Source organism: Notothenia rossii (assembly GCF_949606895.1).
Source record: "Notothenia rossii genome assembly, chromosome: 6".
Taxonomy (NCBI): domain Eukaryota; kingdom Metazoa; phylum Chordata; class Actinopteri; order Perciformes; family Nototheniidae; genus Notothenia; species Notothenia rossii.
The window spans coordinates 17258990-17281149 of NC_136909.1; the positions used below are offsets into that span (position 1 = coordinate 17258990).

The following is a 22160-nucleotide window of genomic DNA, read 5'->3' on the forward strand; positions in this document are numbered from 1 at the left end:
ATATCATTTCGAACTACTTTTATTTTCTATTAATATTTCTCGTGCCTATTGATACAGTTTCCTTACCCAGTGTAACTTAATTGCACATTTCATTTAAACATTATTTTCTGGTGATTCGTTTGAGAAACTGGAGTCTGTATTTGGTTTGCATTTCCTGAAGAAATTAGTTCATGCTGCTTCTTTTGCAGGCATGTTGGCATGTTGGAAGAGCTCCATCATGTGGCTGGTTAAGATATGTACAGCCTCATGCACCAGATCAACACAGCATTGCATATCATTCTGTAAATGTTTTATTTATATATGGTCCTTCTTTTATTAATACATTTAGCTAACATACGTTTAAAACACTAGTGCATTGGCTCTAAATCTGAACTTAAAATCCTGAAAAAGTATACAACATTATGTATACACCAGTGGTGTTATGAAAGATAGGCAGGCTACACATGGGGTTTTAAATGACCTTGTATTTTTTTTCCCATCAATATAATTTAACCAGTAATTTGGGATTTCATCTAACGTAATAATGTATGACTCTGCCATATCTTAAACTAAAAGTCAGCCCAACAGTTCACAATAGATCGGAATGTATCTATAGCCATGTATCCATTATTTAACTTAATAAAAAATGATGACGGAATGAGACAGTCATTGCTTAAAAAAATGTGCAAAACATTTGAGAAACGACATGCACGCACAATAAACTCCACTATAAAGCGGCACTTTCAGTGGAGAGCTCGCAGTTGTCTGCTCGCAGGGTCTGGGGGGGCGGACAGCTGAGAATACACAGAGTGCTTGTCCTTGAGACATGCCTGCCCGAGGGTCTCTCATCTTTATTCCCGGGACTGCCTTATACCTTTAACAAGTCTGTTTGACAAGATGTTGGGTGTTTTTGTCAAGGCTGCGGTGAGTCTATTGTTATTAGTCTTTATGTATTTTAGGTAGGCTATGTAATAACAAACGCAGTAACGTTACGTTTCGCTTTACGGCAATAGACCGAGTGAAGGGGTGGGGCGCCGTTCAGAACTACAACACTGGGATATTAAGGTTAAAATGTAAATGTTTCTCGACTGTGGGCTATCAGAATTGGTGGTACGCTACATGTTATTTAAAATAGGGTTCACTTAGAGCGTAATTTACGAGCCCCGTACTGTGAATTTAACGGAATTTAACCGCAAATTAGCCTAGCTTAGCAGACAGCATTTACATACATAAAATACTACGCAATGCTGCAATAAATGTCAACGAAATAGTCTATCAGTAGCTTAATTAGCTGTATTACTGAGTCGTTCATGTATTATTAATCTCTCTTCATTATTTGTTTTGGCATGATTCGCCTAATACACAACAAGTCTGTCTTCGACTTTCGGAGGTCATAGCCTTTTATTTTGAAAGAGTATACCGGAAATTCAATGCCTTTAGGGTTGGCAAACATCAAAACCAGTTATCATACTTATGAATTAATTTGAATCCCCACTGTTATTTGATTTTCGTTGTAGGAATAAGAACATATTTCAGAAAAAAGTTTTTGGAAGATTTTTCATTTTCTGCTACTTTATACTTCAGTTTCCAGAGGCAAACATTGTAAAAACATTGACTAATAATTAGGTCACTATGCTGCTTCGATTAATATCATAAATAAGTAATAGTTGATATGGTTTAATATAAACGTTATGATACATTAACAGCTACCTAACAGTATATAAAGTATTTAAAAGTTGCTCTTTTACCAACATTAACATGATGAACACATAAATGCATCAATAACAATTATCCAATAATATAATATTACCTCTAGTGCAGAATGTAGCTACACTTTTTGTACTTAACAAAAACTTGTACTTCTAACTAACACTTTTAAGTACAATTTCTTACGGCTACTTAAATACAAAATCAATGTATAAACCAAATATACCTTCACCAACATTTATCTTCAAATCTTATCACAATTGTTTCACATAAAAACGAGAATACTAGTGATCACAGATATATTTCTTGCTTTCATGTGTGTTAGTTTTAGCTACCATTTCCAAGGTTCAACTGTATCAACCTTCTATTTATAAGTTGGAAAAGCACCAGTGGGTCAAAACAAATAGTATGACTGCTTTGCTCAGTTGTTTTGGTTTCAAGTTTCACAGTTGAAATGATCATACACTGAAAATGTTGTTCACAACATACTGTGCTTAATTGAACCCATTTCCACTGAGGATCTGATTTCATACAATTAATATTTGCCAAAAACTCAGCATCAGTTAGTTGTAGTCTAATTAATCTTCTGGTTCAACTATTGAGATTACCACTAAACACTTTGACTCTGATATCAAGGAAATGAGTCTGCATTATGACCATGTGGTCAGTCACTAAATATATGACCAAAGAACAGTTGTGACCCTTTCCAAATGTTTTAGAGTTGCTAGTGTAATATTTTGCCTGTTATTCCTGTAGCAGATGAGAGTCAATGCTAATAAGGACTTTGTCTTTCAGTTGCGGCGAGGCATAGTGAAGCCATGTCGCCTGGTCAGACCCGTTATACAGATCCCAGAGAGGTCCATGATGCACCAGGAGGGTTTACCTAAGCTGCCTGTGCCGCCCTTGAAGCAGACATTAGAGAGATACCTTACTGCGCTGGAGCCCATTGTCAGTAAGGAGGAGCTGGAAGACACACGGCAGCTGGTGAAGGAGTTCCTTGAGGGTGGTGTTGGGAGTAGGCTGCAGAAAAGCCTGGAGCGACGGGCAAGCAAGAACGACAACTGGGTAGATATCTGGTTGTATTTAGCTGAATATGTTGGGGTAATCCTGGTGAGGAAAGTCCTGATTTCTGAGTCCTGGTCTATGTAGCTTTCAGAATGGTGGATGCAGTCGGCCTATCTCGATTGCCGGATGCCGTTGGCGGTTTACACCAGCCCTGGGGTTATCCTGCCCCGCATGCATTTCAGAGATCGACAAGGACAGATGAGGTAAGGATCCATTGTAAAACCACAATAACTTAATTGTTTATCCAAATAAACAAAACCCTACAATCGCAAAAAGAAGTTCCAGTACATCTGATGTGTGCTGCCAATTTCTTGAGTTCTTATTATACGGTTATAAAAAAATCTTGCCTAAATATAAGCGCGTAAATATAGGTTTCCCAAAAAGTTTAAATGCAGTGTGAACAAGCTCACGTAGAACTAGAGATCCAAGCCATCCTTCACAAAAAAAAGAATCGCCAGTACTTCTAATGTGGGCTTTAAATTCCTTGGGTTCACATGTTATGATTGATTAACCTTTGTTTTGAAGTGGGGTCATATGAGGTTCTAATCAATAGTCATTGTGTAGTGGACGGTGGTCGGCATGTCCACGGTTTAGAGAAACAGGAAGGAGTTTAGGAAAGGAAGCAAAGCAAAGTACTGCTTTGGTCTAGGCTAGGTACAAAACCCATTCAGGCCACCTAAAGATAATCAACATCAGTTTAAGTGTTCGCTATATTTAGACTATTCACACCGCTTTAACTTGCAGTAAGAGTTTTCTGAATTTGAACTGATTCGTTATGTCCATCTATAATGACAACCAAGCCATCACACTCCACCAAGTCAAACAATCACACACACAAAAAAAAAACGGTGGAGGCAACGGTAGACCAACAACTCCCACAGCAGAATTTTACTTCGCTCCAGTGCAGTAACTACAGCCTTTTTTTCTAAACTAGGGGCATGCTATATTTATCAATAGGCAACACACTGACTATGGACACGTACCTCATACAACCCTGCATCAAAACATTCAAACTATCCCTTTAATTCTCTTTTATAAGCACAATCATAACATTTTAAAGAGTGATTTACATTGTGTTGAAGCGCAGTGTAAACAAGCTTGTATAAAACTGGAGTTTAAAGCTGACCTTTGCGCAGGCTTCCCTCCAAAGGCTGGCTATTTAAAGCCGTTTGGCACATCATAGCATTGCAAAGCTGTTTTGGACTACTGTGACCCGTGGGATATGCAGTGGCCACATAGAGAAATACTCCAGTGAAGGCTGCAGTATTAAGTGTGTCGGGTACATTAGGCTTACAATCTGTCAGTGAGTGACACCAGGAGGTCATATTGAATGACATTCAGTTGTGAATGTCATCTTTCAGAGCTGACTACTGGGTCATAATATGTTTGTCCAAAACACTCATGTTGTCTTACTACTGATACTGTCTTCTTTTTCAGGTTTGCTGCAAAACTGATTGCAGGAGTTTTGGACTTTAAAAAAATGATTGACACGTGAGTTTGTCAGAAATGAATGCATATATCCTAACAGAAATCCTAATTATTACTTCTCAGTTGGTTTACAAATCTGCAAATATATAACGCTGTTTGCTGTGTCACAGTGATACCCTGCCTATAGAGTACCTGAGTGGGAAGCCGCTGTGCATGGACCAGTATTACAAGATCCTGTCCTCCTGCCGTATCCCGGGTCCAAAGAGAGATACTGTTGTAAATTACCACAGCGGGAATACACATGTCACTCACATCACTGTGGTCCACAACTTCCAGGTACTCTAGATGGCATTGCTGTTACTCTTGTTTCACCTATAAGACCTCAACAGAAATACAATTGATAAAGAAACACTGGACCCGTGGCTGTATTAAATACATTTGGCCTTTCCCCTCAGTTCTTCGTCTTAGATGTGTACCACAGCGATGGCACTCCGCTGACAGTAGACCAGATCTACATGCAGCTGGAGAAGATCTGGAACTCCTCTCTGCAGACTAACAAGGAGCCTATTGGCATCCTCACATCACAGCATCGAAACACCTGGGGAAAAGCCTATAACAATCTGATAAAGGGTGAGCAATGCAGATACAACTACTTTTCAGATCCTGTTACTTAGTCCTCCATTTTAAAAGATGTGTTCTCTTATAGACACGTTTTTGAAGATTTTTATTAGCGACCCCCCACTTTAAATGTTCTTTATACTTTATTTTTTACCTACCTTTTATATTTTTGTATTTATTTTATAGGTCTTAATCTTTTTATTTGTATTTCTGTTGTACCTATATGTTCACTTTGTTTTATGGGGTTTTATATTTTATATTGTTGCATCGACTCAGTCTTGTGTCTTATCTGTCAGAAAGAAACCTTTATTTATTTTATTTTTTATGATCATACATGTTACCTCCTTGTGTCTATCTGATAACATGTTATATTTTGCTGCATGTACCTTCTTAACAAATAATCTGAGGGGAATTTCTTGTTGTTTGTTTTTAACTTGTGTCATTTTGTAAAGCACTTAGAGCTGCATGAGTTTTATGAAAAGTGCTGTATAAATAAAGCTTCATTATTATTATTATTATTATTTAGAATAAATCTTCTCCAAGAATCTAAATGACTCTTTGAGAGAAAATCTGGTATGGAGAAATGCAATCTACAAGGCTGTTTTATTTATTTTCAGACAAGACAAATAAGGAGTCAGTCCGTGCCATCCAGAAAGGTATCTTCACAGTTTGTCTTGATGCCCCGATGCCACGCGTGTCAGACGAGCTGTATCCGAGCCGTGTGGCTGCACAGATGCTGCATGGAGGAGGAGCTCGCTGGAACAGTGGCAACCGCTGGTTTGACAAGACCTTACAGGTGAGTTTTAGACAAGTGACTTTATAATGCAATTGATCAAAAATAGTGTGGTAATGTTTGGGAATTTGAAAATACTTGTCAATATTTCTCAGTTCATTGTCGGTGAGGACGGCACATGTGGACTGATGTACGAACATGCTCCTGCTGAGGGTCCACCCGTCGTGTTTCTCATCGATTTCGTTGTTAAATTAATGTATGTGTCTTTTCATTCTTAGATGAGTGTTTTTCCTATTTTCAAAAATAAGCTCAAATGCACTAAATGTTTCATATTTTCTCAACAGGCAACAAGTGGAAATTGTTCGCACTCCCATGGTTCCCCTGCCCATGCCTCAGAAACTGCGTTTTAACATTACGCCTGAGGTCAAAAGAGACATTGAGAGGGCCAAACAAAACATGAACATGTATGTAAAGTGCAATTATGATATACTGATTTCGCTCAATTGTATTATCAGACCTTTTATCTGACTCACTCTTGTCTTTGTTTCTTCAGAATGGTGCATGACTTAGACGTGAGGGCCCTTATGTTTTCTCATTTTGGGAAAAGTGTGCCAAAGAAACATAAGCTGAGTCCAGATGCCTTTGTGCAAATGGCTCTTCAACTTGCCTACTTCAGGTAAGAAACCAATTTTCCAATATAAAAATGATGCTGGACATGGAAATTGGAAGTATCAATTAATACAACCTGTGTATTGTTTTTAAATTCCAGGATGTATAATATTTGCTGCTCTACACATGAGAGTGCATCTTTGCGAATGTTCAAATACGGGCGCACAGATGTTGTCCGTGCTACTACTGCAGACTCGTTTAAATTTGTTGAGGCAATGCAAGACCCAACTAAACAGGTACTGTTAAACCACTAGTCTCACAATGAATGTACAATATAAGTCATGTAAGCTGTCCTTCTGAACAGTAAATACTGTCAACAGAACACAGAGAGGCTGGCGCTGCTACAGGAGGCCGCTAAGACGCATAAGACCAACACGTACGATGTAAGAGCTGGAGATTATCAACATTCAATCTTTTTTTTTTTTTTTTTAAACGTCATCTGATTTCTCAGTCGTACACATTTAACTTTTTCTTTCTTAGGCAATTCATGGACAAGCCATAGACAGGCATCTCCTGGGGCTGAAGATGCTGAGTATTGAAGAGCTGACCTCCATGCCTGAGATATTCATGGATACCTCTTTTGCTGTGGCTGAGCATTTTCATCTCTCCACCAGCCAGGTATATTTGCATCTAAGAAAATCCACAGTTTACTATCCCTGAGCGAATGATTACTTGTTGTCGTATTTGTTCGCTCGCCCTCATCTCTCCCGTCTCCGTGTCCAGGTTGGCTCCAAGACAGACTGTGTGATGTGCTTCGGTCCAATGGTGCCAGATGGCTATGGAGTGTGTTACAATCCCATGGATGAGCACATCAACATCGCCATCACGGCCTTCAACAGCTGTGACGAGACGAATGCTGCCAAGTTTGCCCGGGCTGTGGAGGATGCTCTGTTGGACATGAGAGCTCTCCTGGAAGACACAGCTACAGCCGAGCAGTGATCCCACAGCGGTGCCTGGCGAGGTGTTTGTGTCCCGCCGGGCTTAACAGGAGCTGGAACTGAACGCTGGCAGAGGGCCACGCTGACGTAGACACAGAATGTACTGGGTGTGCTGGGATGAGGGGACATCTATAACCAAAGGGTCGTGGGAAGTGCAATTTGTGACTGCTTTTGTAATGAGAAGCAGTTCTTTATGGTGGAAATTAGATATTTCAATATAGGTTATACGTATATTAACATCATTTGCCGATTGGATTTTATGATATTTCTTTCGCTTGTGCCATCTTCATGATACTATCCTTGTTTGACTAAAATAACTTGAGTGCTTTGGTTTGTTTTGTATTTATTTTGGGTCACACAACAGAAGTACAGCGCAGAAGTAATTTGCTGTTACAAAAACTTGTTTATTGTAAATAAAGAATTCTAAAGAAATGTTATAAAGGAATTTCAAACCTCCTCACAATTGTTCATATTTAGTGTCTGAGACGCATAAAGGAATATTCAGCTCTGAAACTCCCTTTGGCATTCAGGTAGTCTCCATGAAATTCAATCTCAGCCATGTTTCCAGAGGAGTGCCACTGAAACAGCTGTTGGCCTTTAAACACATTGGTCTTTAAGACATTCATGTCCCGGATCTGAACAAGAAACAAAGAGGAAATAGTGGAGTCAATATTACATTATAACATAATATTAACATATACCATTGAAACCATGTGTTGTCCGCACCATGATGTATGTAGATTGGGAGTTGGTGGAGTTAAACATTAACCCTATGTGAAGCGCTTGGATTTTGATCTTTACTGAGGGAGGGGCATTGATGAGGACTCTGCAAGTGTGGTTAGTGTTTGCCGTTGTTGGATTCTCAAAGACGCCAGTTGGGGAAAACAGCTGAATGTCACAATCTGTGGGGCAGAGACAAAGTACACTTCATCTTAACAAAACATCATGAACGCCTGAACAGCCAAATGCATTTCAAAGGGATGGCCAGGCAATTACATAGTTCCCGATGGTCCTTGTGAATATGAAGGGGAAACAATGAAGGTCTTGAAACGTTTTATATATTTTGAGCAAGAAAAAAAATTGTAGTTCTCTGATATTTTTTCACTTACTGTTTAACCTGCCACCTGCCTTCAGTAAGTGCAGATCACGTACAGTATAAGTGAATAAAGTAGATTCCGTTTAAACAAAGGCACACAAGAGAAAAAGTTGACATTTACCAACCCCTCAGCTATGCCTGGGAAATGTAAATGACAAGTCTCACAAAAGACATTTACAAAAACTTGCTTGTTAAAAATCTGTTCAAACATGGGGTCACTTAACTTTTTCCTCTAATAATAACTTTTAATTATTTCACAAAGCATCAGCCAATCTTTTAAAATAGGGTAAATGTCAGCCTGTCGGATTGAAGGCAAAAATGAACTGCATGTGCTGACCACACTCTTACCCTGATGATGGCTCTTCTTGATGTTTTTCTGTGAATTATAGGTGAACACAACCCCGTTCCCAGAGATGAGCAGATTCTGACGCACCAGCAGGACGTTGGTTCTGGTGGTGAGTTCACTGCCTGCGACCTGCTCGCACTTCTTCACCAGTGCCAGTCGGTCAAAAAATACAACAAACTCCTCTGTAGAAAGATGCATGGAGTGATACATGTTTGTTTGGATGCATTAGCTATGGCATATGAAATATCTTTTTACATCTTTGATAAAACATACTTTTGCTGCAGTTGAAGGAGCCAGATTCCATTTTAATATAGATGACCTCATCTAGGGGTCGACCAATGGATACCGTGCAGCGGCCTGTCATGTCTTTCAAATCCACAATGCCAGATTCTTCCAGGAGAAGCTGTCCACATGCCCCTGGTAAAGAGCAGACACTGTAATGATAATCCATCAGCTGCCTTCAACTCTTAATGAGAATGGGTAGTTGTTGAGTACTAACTGGGTTTAGGTGTTGGGATGGTCGCTGCAGTGGCCTGTAGGATGGTGATTGGCTCTGTTGGACTCGGAGAAGGATGGTCCAGTTGTTGCTGTGGTGTGACTGCAGTTATGACATCTGAGGTTGGTGCCGCGTCTCCGCAGCCGCCCATGTAGCAGCCCTGTATGGTGATGGGTTTGGGCATGTGCATACAGAACTGAGGGCTGAGGGGCTCCGGATGAGAGGGGCCCATGCAGGACACGGCTCTGGACTGGATCCCGTACCCACATGGTACCGAGCACTGGATGGACAAGGTATTCCACAATAAACAGGATTCGTTCAGAAGAAGCAAAGAAAGTGGTATAACATGCAGATTCCAATAGGATTCCAGGAACAAACAATGTTTTAAAGGACCATTAAAAAGGCAATTTCACTGTGTTTTCAAGCCAGGCCATACATATCTTTGTATATTAACATATTTTTCTGAAAATTGGATAGAATTACATTTTTGTATATATTTTCTTCTACATTTCCAGAGACAGGCAGCAATTCGTTTTCATTAAATTCCATAACAAATGGAGATAATTTGATTTTACACTTAGAAAGTCTGGCACGTTCCTTTAAATGTGAATCGGACTCTATATGGAAGACACTAAGCCAAACAAATTGAATAATGTAAAGTGTAATACCTTTTCAAGTCATTTCTCTTTGTTCTTATTTTTGAAACAGTTGCAAATCCTTACATTTGAGAAGCTGGAATCATGGTTTCAATTATTAAGAGATTATCAATAGTTGCCCAGTCATCTTCTGTCAGTCAATTTGCCAATTAATCAGCTAATCGTTTCATTTTGACTGTTATCTAATATTCATATTCAATCCATGTGTCTCCTGTGAAATGTACCTGGCTCCAAGGTTTCACCTCCCATCTGAAGGTGCAGACCCTCACCAGGCAGGGCACTGTGGTGGCCGGTTTGATGGCTGCATGGCAGCTCTCCTCCGGCACCACACTCTCCCTGCCTTGGACAAACTGCACACAGGACACAGTCCTCTGAGCTAAACCCAAATCGCAGGATGCAGAGCAGGGTGCTGCACTGAACACCCTCCACCTGGAAGAATGACAGTGTTGTTTAAACAATCTTCCATGAGCAAAGATGTATCTCAGTCATGTGGGTGTTTGTGTGTGTGCTTCACCTGGCTGGGCAGCTGTGGTTGTTACATGAAACTACTGCTGTGGGTTTGGGAAAGTCACTGCACTCTGAATCCTCCACCACCTCCTCCTCCCCGTCTCTTTCTCCTGCACAGTACAACACCCTGTTGGCCACCCCTCCTCCACACGTTACACTGCAGACTCCTTGCTTAGAGTGCCACCTGGTGGTTATAAAAATGGTTGCTGCTGTCATTTTCAAGCCCTTCATTTAAACATAGCTTCTTTCGCTTGATCTTTACATAGAAGACTACCAAATAAAATGAAATGTACTGCATTTTACTAGACATCTAAATGTCAAGAATGGTTTCTCACATGCGGGGGCAGGGAGATGTGTTGCAGGTCTCATACTGAGGAGGAGGTTTTGTAGTAGGATCACAGTGGACATCCGTTACCCCCAGTCTGGTCTGGTGGTCCACACAGGAGAACCACACCTGCAGGGTTCCTACATAAGCATCAGTCCTTGGTTGACCTTCTTTGATTAGGACTTTCTGTTTCTGAGTGATGGTAAGCAATCATTTTCACTCACCATTCCCACAGGTCTTTGAGCACTGGCTGATAACAGGACTCCAGACATAGACCGGTGCCTGTCTGGAGCGTGGCAGCACACCAGACTTCAGTATGAGCGTCTGCTGGTCAAGGAAATGTTTTCAATGTTTACAAATGCTTCAGATTTTCTTATTAGAGGGAGATTTATTTACTTTACCTCTCCCTTTGATTCCCACCCAATGGGACAGACATCTACCACACAGGGCACAGTGTCAGGTGGTTTTATCTGCAGAGAACAAAAGCTTTGATCCACTTCCACTTCCTGACCATGTTCTGACCGGACACATGACACAACACGCTCTGTTTCTCCTGGCCCGCACACAACTGAACACTCCCCTGGTTCTGACACACGCCATCTGTAAACACATGTTAGGGGATTTTACATTCTCTCTTTTCAACACCTGAAAGCCTTCATTTTCCTAATGATAGTTATATGGAGAAACTCAAATATCATTATTAAATATAAATTAAATATCAACATTTTAGGGTTGACTGTTGGTGCTTTTTCAAAGAATATTTTCACAATAACATCATCAATTATAAATATCAGTACGTTGATATAGTGCTGGTAAATGCAAATAATAGGTCAGCTAGATCAGGCTAGAGTGTTCAGGAAATAGTGTAGCATCACTTTACTGTAATGAAGCATTTAAAGCAAGAGAAATACAAATACATGATGAAGTCGATGTGCAGTCTCATATCAGGATAACCATTAAATATCAACCAAAGGAAGTTATTTGACCCATGTACCTACAGTAATGCTCATCAGTAAAGTGTAGATTTACCTGGCAGGACAGTGATGCAGGTTACATTTTTCTACAGCATTTGGAGCTGTTTTAGGAGGGCATTCAGCATCTTGGACCTCTACCACATTGGTTCCATGTTCCTGAACACATCTTACAGGATGCACTCTCTCTCCTCCACCACAGGAGGCACTACAAGGCCCAAACAACCCTGCATCCCACCTGTACAAGAGTAAATTATTCATGTTTAACCATGTGTGCTAAGCTGAATGTGGAAAGCGAAAGACAAAAATCACAGTGCTGAGTTTGAACCTAACCTGGGGGGACAGGGTGAGAGCTGACAGCTTGTCTTGATTGGTACGGGTGGGGGAGGCATTTCACAATCATGTTTCTCCAAATGTGTGTTGGTTTCTTCATGTACGCAGACATATTCATGCTTCTGTACACCTGTGAAAAAAGGATCTATTTAATGAAACATGATTTCCCTGACTATTCAGGCAATGTTGTAACATTTCAGAAGATTACAAGTCTTAAATGCAATATTCAAAACATTTATATTAATGGTTTTAACGAGGATTTGAGGAGATTCACAAAAGAACATCATGTACAGAAAAGGCTATATATGAAATTATTTTGGGCTCGACATTATAAATGGCCCGCTGGCCGGAAGCACTATTTGGACACCCCAGGCCAGCATAACGTACTTTCCATTTGCCCGCTCGGGCCACTAAAAATATTGTTTAAAAAAAAAGGTTTCCTGTGGTATTGGTATTTTGACTAGCAATTGTGTTAAATTGTTTCGTTTATTAACGCTACCACATAGCGTTTCGTGAGTCGCTTGTCGTTGTTGGGTGAAAAGCAAACAGCTGTGTGCTGCGGAGCGCAGCGCGAGCAGGCTCCCGTGAGCGGGAGTGCGCTCCTTCACTACAGACTATCGCGCCACCTAACCATTCGCCAAAATGTTTTTAATACCAGCGGTAACCGGCCAAGCGCCGTGCAAAAAACAATCTTCAAAGAAAAGAAAGTCACCGGAGGAGTTAAAGGAGAGTGACAGGGAGCATGAGAAGAAGAGGGACTGAGGGAGAGAAAGTTTCAGCCAGCTTGATCGATGGAGTTGGCTTCTAGTGGTGCAGTGACGCGTCCTAAAACCCTTTTATAATCTATCGATTAGATTTATGATTGGAAAATGATAAAAGTAGGGTAGACATGTGAAGATTATCCGGCTGAACAAAACGTGCATTTATCAAACAGGTTTGTTTTCCACGGACCTTATTTCCAGCTATTTTCCAAAACCCTGTGCAGAAATCCCATTGCTTTTTGTCGAGGGAACCAGCAGCTTACTTCCTGGTTTTAGGACGCGTCACTGACTGCACCTCACAATATGATGCCAATATAAACAAGGTCTTCTGTCGGCTCTGTACATCAATGCCGACCTATGCTGACAAGTAAGTGAAGAGTAGAACATATAAAGGTATTGGCTGTATGGAAATGTCCCAGCAGTTTAGGATAATGAAGGATCTAATCTAATCTAATCTATAGCTATTACATTTCTAACTCAGGCAGAAAGTGCATTATACAAATAATAGTATTCATAATAATAGCAGACATTTTTTAACAATGACCACAATATCATTATTTTAATAAACCAAATATGAACAATGGAGGAAAATGAGGAACAACTGATGATTCAAATGTTGTAGTACAAGTAGTAATGTAGTTAGTGCATACATTACTGTTGCAACAAATGTGTTAATTTTCTTCATTATTAGTCGATTTCTTTTGGACGAATGCTCCGGGCCAGTGGTTACAATGGTGGGGCCAGTGATAATACAATTCCACCGGCCCGGAATGTCTACCCCTGTAACTATCTGTAATAATCAAGTTTATCAGTTCGGGAGACATTTGGTGGTATTTGCAACTGAAAAAATTAGTTTAAGGATTAAATGAATTTGGCATATTCAACAGTGCAGTCTCCTTATAATAAGCAGATACTGTAACAATAAGACAAAAGCTTGTCTGAAAAGGTCATTTTGTTTGCACATTAACATACAAATACCTCATCAGCCTGTGAGTTAATTATGGAATCTACGAGCAGATATTTTTTTCTGTTTTGTCTTTGTGCTTTTCTATATGACTCATAATAAACAGCCTCTCACCAGAGCCGCAGGAGACAGAGCACGGCGCTGTGAAGACCGCCCATTTGCCTTTAGGGTGGATCTCTATCAAGTCACTGTTTCTGTTAGGTAAATAGAACTGGTAGCTGATGTTCGGATTTGTTTTCTCTCCGTATTCTTTTCCATATTTGCGATACACCTTTAAAGACAAAATTATAATATTGAGTATATAATAACAATTCTTGAATGTTTTTTCTAACAGTGTGTCTATGTAAAAGATACATTTCTCAGCTTTTAAATTCTGAAGAAAGTTTACCTCTTATCTAAAATAACATAATTTATGAAGATTCATGTTTTACTCTCCTCACCTGTACGTTTATCTCTTCTGTCAGCGGCCCTGGAAGCAGCAGCTCCTCCATCTCGGGCAAAAGGTCGGGGGTCAGGTGGAGGCGGTACTCTAGATGGTGGTCTTCCAGTGGGGAGGGGTGGGTCATACTCAGGGCCATGCTGCTTGTCCCGGACACAATGTACCGATCCCCAACCCTTACAGCTGCAGACACAAATGCCAAAAACAAATTCAGGTTTTAGTTCCTGTTATCCTTTTTGTAGAAATCTCTTACAAATTCAAGCTGCTCACCCATATGAGTGAACAGAGGTGATCTGTTGACAATATGAACCTGTGTGGCATTCACCGGCAGAGAGAGGAAGGTGGTGTACTCTGAAACACAAACCACTGAATTATAACTCACAATACCCATAAAAAAGGGCTGCAACTACATTAGTAAAAACATGTTTGCTATGACTCAATTATTTCATCTAAAAATGTCCATAAGATGTGGTCAATTGATTTTCTGCCTTGTGTTGAATTGTTGTTTGCTACCTCTAGCCTGACCACCAGTGTAGGAGTCAGAGGTCAAAGTGCAGGATGATCCGCCTCCACCGCATACCCCACACACATCCATCACTTTCCCAGAATGCAGCACACCATCACAGCCAAACAGCTAATCAGAGACATACACATTTAAAACAGTGACTGTCAAAAGTAAAGCGTGAATAAATAAGACTGCATCTGCTTCTTCGTTTACTTGTTAATTTCTTTATTATTCTTTACCTGGCATTTCCCTCTGAGACATGTAGCTCTGGAGCCATATTGAGGCGGGCTGTCTGACTCACAGCGAGTCCCATCCACAAACTGAGAGCCCCGGCTCACTAGGAAATGTTCTCCTTTTGATTGGCACATATATCTGCACTGCTCCTCCCCTGGATAAGCGTTTCCACAATAGAAAAACATGTTATAGATACAGTTTTTTTCCTTTCACTGATGGAAAAAAAACCCGTTTTAAGCACACCTTGTCCAAATCCTATAGCAGGGATCCAGGTGTAGAAAGAGGCGGTGTTTGGTAGCAGGTAGAGGGGGTGGAGGTCTGTTTGGGCACACTGCTCTGCCATGAAATCAAGCTGCAGTTGCTCACATGGCTGTGTAGCAAGAAAAAATGAAACATGAATATTTTTTATCTTGGTCACACCACTAAGTCTGACTTGTTATGTGAGCACAGGATAAACAGCTAACAAATACGGTCTGAGTAAATAGTATTGCCCTCCTGTACTGTATGGGGGCCCAATGTAAACAGTAAGAACTTACCTGCTGGTGACAAAGTCCAGCCTCAATATCCGGTCCCTCACAATCATCCCCTCCAAAAGCCGGTCTAAAACATTAAAGTAAAGTTTAGTCACGGGATCTTCAGCACTGACAATGACAGATGCTTGCATAACAATCTGTTACCTTGGGTTATTGCATTTCCGTGTGCGGTGAGAGACTCCCCCGCCACATGTCCGGGAGCAGGGGGAGAACTCAGACCAGTTGGACCAGGAGCCATGCACCACCACTGAGGAGCTGAGCTCATCAGCGGACACACAACGCCCCTTCAGACACCACTGGAAGAGAGAAACAAACAACATTGTAAATAATGCTCAGTGATAAAGAGAATGATTACACCAAAATGACTCAGTGACGACGGAGACCTGATTAGGTGCACACTCTGTCCCGTCCAGCAGAGGGACCAGGAGACGTTTGCAGTAGCTGTCGTCATCAGGGTGAAGGTGACAGGACAGGACACGACACGCTGGCTGAAGGAAAGGGTGACCAGTAATGCAGACATAACTGGATTTGTGGTAATAATGATGTTAGGCTGATATAACAGGTGACTTACCAGGTCAGGATTAGTGAAAGAACAGGCTCTTGCAGTGCTACCAAAAGCTATACGGCACTGGTCATCAACTCCATAATACAGGCCAGGCTTCCAGTCTTGTAGAGAGCCTCCCAGTGAAGGCAGGTCCGTCACACATTCAGCTTTTCCTTCACTGGAAACATTAATACAATCTCATTGTCAGGTCCAGAGTAGAGCTAATATCTAAACTACTCACAGTATATCACCAGCTGTGGACAGTACAGGTTCTCAAGTTCTGCTTTGAGTACACATTTGGGGTACTTTAAATGCAAATAGGCAACTATTGGACTTTGAACTCCACTACATTTATTTTCTAACTTAATTCATTTTGAAGATTTATATTCCGATTAATAAAACTAAATATAATCGTAAAAAAAAGTTTAATGTATTAGAATAGTTTTGGAAAATGCAATTGATCTTTTGAAGACATTTCCAAGCTAACTCACAGTATAATAAAAAAAAACTACAGGCCACAACATTAAAATGATAAAAAATATTGTAACATTAATAATACATAAACATTATAATAATGTATAATGAGCCGTTATTATTTATTACTTTTACTTGAGTCAGATTTTGAACGCTGAATCAAATGGTGCATTGAATGACAATCTTAGGTATTTTACTTATATTAGAAACTTCACACATAAAGAATGAACAAGGTATGAATGAGATAATAGAATAAAGTACATAAAACGCAGTGGTATTACTATTTTTACTAAAGTAAAATATCTGAGTACCTTTTCCACCCCGTATAGTACACTGAGAGTTCCTTTACTAAAGATCTAAAAAGCTTTTAAAGGATTTCAAAGCCAAATATTACTTTGACCTTTCTCAAATTGTAAGAAGGGATTTATTTTAACACAACCTGAGGTGAACACATTAAGATATGACCTAACGATGAAATGCCCTTTCAACAGTCCTTTAATGCATAGCTGCTCTGAGCAGGTTGGCCCACCTGAAGAATGTGAGCAGCTGCTCTCTGCTGCAGGGCGACCAGGTCAGATCCACACTGTTGTAGCCCCCGTCAGAGGCCATCATGAACCCACTCCTGCTGCAGGTGTTTCCTACTCCGTCATGGTTTATTCCAAAACTAGGTAAAAGTAAATTAAATATGTTAAATATACTTTATTGTGTAGCTATTCAAATGGTTAAGTGATATCAATTGAAGTTGTTAAAAGTCTGAGGATATTTAAAGTTCTCATCCCCTTTTGCAGTGAATGCACCTCAGCTTGAGAATCTCAGCTTAATTAAAAACTATTGTATTTATGCTGTTCAGAACTCAAAGTGATTCACTCTATTCTTTTAACAAGGCTAAATGTATTCGCACAATTTAATTAAATCCCTTTTCCTGGGTCTATATACTATCCTAATATTTCATTAAAACTTTCCTAAAAAAAGGCAAGAAAGTTGGTATTGATTATAATGAAATTAGAAATGCGCTTGAGGAAAAATCTCCATTTAAATACAGAGAAATTATTCCTTCATTATCAATGGACACTTTTTTCTCCATTTATGTTTAATTATAAGCTTGCCAGCGACTGTCAAGGCAGCAATTTATTTAAAAATAATAATGTAATTAAAGGTATATCAACTAAACACTGTCCCTGCCTTTCCTATAATAGGTACACAATTGTATAGTTCTTTCCAGGAAACTTCTAGAAAGGAATTACAAATTACAAATCTGTAAAAGAAAGTGTTACCTTATCCTCAAACATATATTATATATAATGCAGATGTACTATTGATCATGTGTGTGACTTTGCTTTACCTGTGGCCAATCTCATGAGTGATGGTGATCCCCAGGTCAAAGCCTGTGTCCTCTGTGATCACACAGCTCCATTCACTGGAGCAAGCCCCCCCCAGCTGTGCTACACCCCTGACCTGCTTGTTCCCATCAGGCAACACCAGGTCGTACCTGTTTGGGTGGGAGAGATTCAAATAAAACACGGATTGTTCATTCATTCAAAAGGTAAAAAAAGCATCAATATACGATAAAACCTTCATTTACCACACCTTGTAATGTATAACAGAAGATCAGCGTGAAGTGGGTCTGTATCATTTGAGGGGTTTATCCTTCTGCCCCAGTCACAAACACTTCTGAGAGAGGAGGTAATGTTGGGAGACATTTGGATCTCTGGCTAGAAGCACAACAAGAATAACAATAATAAGGTAGGGATGGTAAAACATGGAACAACTGGGTGTGGGGTTATTGTATAGCACACATCCAAAGGCACTGTGGATAACTGCAATAGCTTAGTTACCATCAATGAATAAATAAAAAAAGGGTTAGGACTAGATTACTGTAACGTACTAGGCTACTTCTAAAATCTGGTAATTGATGAACTTGACTCTACACTGAACTTGCTTTTACCTCTGGCTCTGACAGGATGATCATGCGGACCAGGTGCACCCTCATGTTGGCGCCAAGGGCCATGTCTCTCAACAGCTCTGAGGCCTGGGGGAAAATGGGAATAAAAGTCAGAGGAACATATATCAGGAGGATGTTCAGAGTGTAATGCGATTGCAGTGCACTCTATAATATGTCTTATCTGGTTATGAAAACACTTACCAATAGCCTACATCTTCTTGTGTTGTCTTTTACTTAACTTCGTTAGCTATTCAGTGCCCTTAATTTCAGTCCTATAGCTGTAAATAGTGAGGTGGAGTATTACATTTACTCTTGTTGTTGTAACCAACTCGTATTTTTGTGTTGTGACTATTAAAATGTGTTAATTATAATTTCAAGATGATAAAATAAATTCCCTTTTAGTATTTTGCACCAATTTAACTAAATATACCGATATTAATTTCATTCATTTTAAATCAAAATCGAAGCATCTTTTCTTCCTGTAAAACAAATTGGACGTGAGTTTAGTTTACATACGCTTCTAGTTACACATTTCTGTTTCTATTCTTCTGTAGCTCCATACATTTTTAGAAGCTCAGTCAAATATGTAGTAGGCCTATAGATATATAATAGATAATATATAGGTTTATCTATGATTTAAATCACTCTTGTAACTTTACATTGGTCAAATATTCAAGATTATTCAATTTTACAGGCGTACAGGCTAAATAACCTATATTAATGTTGATACTCTAACTTTTGATCACTGGAACTGTAAGCATTTTTTCCCAATGAGCCCTATTGTATCTAGGCCTACTTCACTACAATGCATGTCGTATTTTTGAGTAAAACAGAGATGAATAAGTCTTGATAAACTGTTATGAGAATGGAATAAACGAAAGCATTAATTGTTACTATGTTGTAGCTAGGCAGATAAAATAAAAGTTTGCATTTACCTTAACTAATCACCTAGCACAGGGTTATATGTGGATCAGACACACCCACCTTATGCATGTGAACAACAGGTGCATGCTGGGCCTAGCTGACATGCTAAATGCTAAAATGAGCGTCCTCCCGTGGACTGCTGTATTTACTCAGGAACGTTACACTTCATTGAGATATGTAATGACTTTCGGTTGTTTGACTGGCTGGTTACATTATGGATTAAGATTGAAGAAGCAGAGTGAGCAATTTGTGGAGAACTTCCCGGAACAGATTAGCAAAATGCAACTCATACAGGTTGGTACAGCAAACACTGATGAAGAACTCTCCAGAGGACAATTTCAGCTTTGCTAGTCAATGTAGCGAGTGTTTTCTACTTTGTCAAAACTGTACTAATTTTTGCTTTATTGTGTGGGTAGTGGCTGTGACCGCCTTGGTAGTTTTGTTGTTAATACATCTCTGCTTTCAGTTTGGGTAATTTGTTCCTCTTCTCTAATAACAATTGACATCTCACTTAATGTATGCAGCTTTATAATGCTTGTTGCACCCGTTCCCAGTTTTGTCCCACCTTTTGTTTTTGGATGTCAAATCGATATTAAGTTGTATGCACAGGCCAGAAAGTCCCATCTAAGGACAATTAATTTGGACATGAGAGCTCTGAGGTGTAATGTGCGTAAATTGGCATTTATTTGTATCCTAAATGGGTGTTTTAATTAAATAGGTCTATCAGCATACATTAATTTTCGTAACCTCCCCCTTTCTCTTTCAAAATGTAAGTCAGCAGCTAGTGCAATAACCTAGTTTTCACAAGTACATTTACTTGCTCTTGAGTAGAATTCTCTGCATTTCGATCCCTGGTTTCTTTACATTTTTCCTTACATGTGATTTAAGGCACACAACTAGCAATCTACAGAACATAATCAGGTTATTTTGTTTTGACTTACAATGTTGAGGTTGGTGAGGATGTACCGTTCTGTATCCTGCTTGTGGACCTGTTGGACATCAGGCCCTACAACCACCAGCAGTTCCAGATGTGTGATGTCAGGCATCAGAGCTGACCGAGGCAGCCGCCCACTCACTGTGAATTGGAAAAAACAAAGTATGGACATACAGGAGTACTCTGCTTGTGTACCTGCAGTTAACCAAGTACTGTAAGATGGTGTTACTGTATCACCTTCAATTACACCATGACAGAAAGAAGATAGTTCTCATTGCAAGCAGTCTTCAAACTGTTTTACTTTTCAGCCACACAAAGACATACCTGAGGTATCAGGAGAGGAAACGATTTCTCTTTGTTTAGAGGAGTGATGAGAAAGCTTAAAGAGGACACAAACAAACTATTTTTAGATCCCTTTACAAACGGCCGCTTTAATCAGTGTGACCAAACTTAGATATGTGGCCCACATACTGAATGAGAGCACGAAACTATTTTAGAGCTTTTGTTTTCTTAGTGTCTGCCATGTAAATCCAGTAAAACATAGTAATGACTCTCTGCTGGTTGGGGCTTTTCACAGGGTGATAAACTGTTTAAAGTTGAAGAGTTCAATGTACTTTGCAGTAGCAGAATCACTCACCGCAGTGCTCCTGTTCGCCCGCAGTTTTCCACCTACCTCTTCCAATGGAGAAGTCATTAGAGCGGCAAAGCCAGGCCACAGTAACAGCAGACAGAGCAGAGTTGTAAAAACCATGTTTCCCCTCTTCCTGTGCGACGACCTGCTCTGCTTTAACACCAGGACAATATGCGATCCTGCTCTTCAGCAGGACAGAGCCCGGCCAAGAGGATAAGAGTAACGTCTGTTTATGTAAACAGTGGGGACAAAGTTGATGAGTGGCGCATGTCATTTGCAAGTTCATTTTGTCAACGTTGGGGACCAATAGGACAGCTCTCATTGTTTTTGTTTTTTTCTACTACTAATTTGTGTAATTTTTTTGTCTTTCTTCACTGAGCAATGAAAACTGTTAGAATCCATTTTAGAATTTTTGTTTTTGAAACATTTTGATTGTGAGAAAGAATTGGGCATGGCAGCTACATACTTTTCTAAGTCCAACTTTGGATCAAACCAGTATTTATATTTTCGCCTTTGACATCTGCAATCACTACTGATTTTAACCCAATTATTATAAATAAAATGTTTTGTGATGTTTCCTTTTTTAGCCATTAGAGGGCAGACATAATCCTCTGGTTGAACTGAAAGACACTGGGAGGGAAAGGAAGCTCACACACACTCTTCAACAGTGTAACATAATAACATCCCTTATATCCATGGCAGACATAAAACCATATCTAATTCTTAACTGCCTATTTGGAAGGCGGAAGATTTACAGTAAAGCTGAGATTGAATAGCTTTAGCCTTTCGGTCACGGCTGGTTTTGGGACCATGGGACCTTTTTTGCTAAATGTTACTATTAGTAGTGGTTTTATTTTTGTCATTTGTTGGCTGTCATGTCAATGATAATGCTTTCTTTGCTTTTAGATGAAAAACAAATCAGGTTGAACAGGCCCCTACAGATTTGTCATACTTTAAACTCAGCTTGTTTAAAACATGCTCCTCCTACTATAATAATGATACACATGTCCAGAAATTACCCAATTTTTCACCTTTTCAGATAAGCTCTACAATGCTCTTTAACCTTAATGCATAAATGTGTTTCACCCATCCTGTCTGTCTGCTCCTCTCCATCCTCTTCCTTTCAGAGGGCGGATATTTTATCTCCATAAAGCTAGGATTCAAGTCCCATCTGCTGTTAGTCTACCAGATATCTGTCTGTTGTCAGTCTGAATTAACAGCTGGGTGTTACAGCCATTACACCACCATTGCTGCTCCACTAAAACCTCAATGCCCTGCTGGATTTACAGAGCACAACAGACTGTGATAAGTGTGGCTGGATCCTCATACCCATGTCTGTTTGGAAGAGGGTAGGGATTGTATATTTATGATGCTCAATTATATATAACTAGCCATATGGGCTGCTCAA

At 39.8% G+C, this 22160-nt stretch overlaps 2 protein-coding genes across 5 annotated transcripts; one reads left to right on the forward strand and one right to left on the reverse strand.

Annotated features, from left to right (window-relative positions):
* Window positions 1-736: 736 nt before the first annotated feature.
* LOC307044789 (carnitine O-acetyltransferase-like) lies at window positions 737-7464 on the forward strand. Its single transcript, XM_079690170.1, has 14 exons — window positions 737-903; window positions 2482-2751; window positions 2836-2954; window positions 4189-4242; window positions 4350-4515; window positions 4635-4809; window positions 5415-5593; window positions 5686-5786; window positions 5875-5994; window positions 6084-6206; window positions 6300-6435; window positions 6520-6582; window positions 6680-6817; window positions 6923-7464. The coding sequence occupies exons 1-14, from the start codon at window positions 877-879 to the stop codon at window positions 7136-7138; spliced, it is 1887 nt and encodes a 628-aa protein (XP_079546296.1). The 5' UTR covers window positions 737-876; the 3' UTR covers window positions 7139-7464.
* adamts13 (ADAM metallopeptidase with thrombospondin type 1 motif, 13) lies at window positions 7464-20975 on the reverse strand. Of its 4 annotated transcripts, none has more exons than XM_079690169.1 (29): window positions 20795-20975; window positions 20446-20500; window positions 20129-20262; window positions 18267-18350; window positions 17909-18033; window positions 17664-17810; window positions 16851-16985; window positions 15875-16025; window positions 15687-15791; window positions 15448-15599; window positions 15307-15370; window positions 15014-15140; window positions 14776-14924; window positions 14545-14665; window positions 14302-14382; window positions 14033-14214; window positions 13707-13863; window positions 11868-11997; window positions 11593-11772; window positions 10965-11163; window positions 10788-10890; window positions 10574-10703; window positions 10246-10422; window positions 9956-10160; window positions 9079-9355; window positions 8853-8996; window positions 8582-8761; window positions 7864-8039; window positions 7464-7772 (listed from the first exon to the last, which is right to left on the reverse strand). In XM_079690169.1, exons 1-29 carry the CDS (start codon window positions 20870-20872, stop codon window positions 7611-7613), a joined length of 4110 nt encoding a protein of 1369 aa, XP_079546295.1. In that variant the 5' UTR covers window positions 20873-20975; the 3' UTR covers window positions 7464-7610. The 4 variants fall into 4 exon arrangements, with proteins under 4 accessions (XP_079546295.1, XP_079546294.1, XP_079546293.1 ...); XM_079690168.1 differs by having other exon boundaries at window positions 10788-10872; window positions 20759-20975; XM_079690167.1 differs by having other exon boundaries at window positions 10788-10887; window positions 20759-20975.
* Between the last annotated feature and the right edge of the window lie 1185 nt (window positions 20976-22160).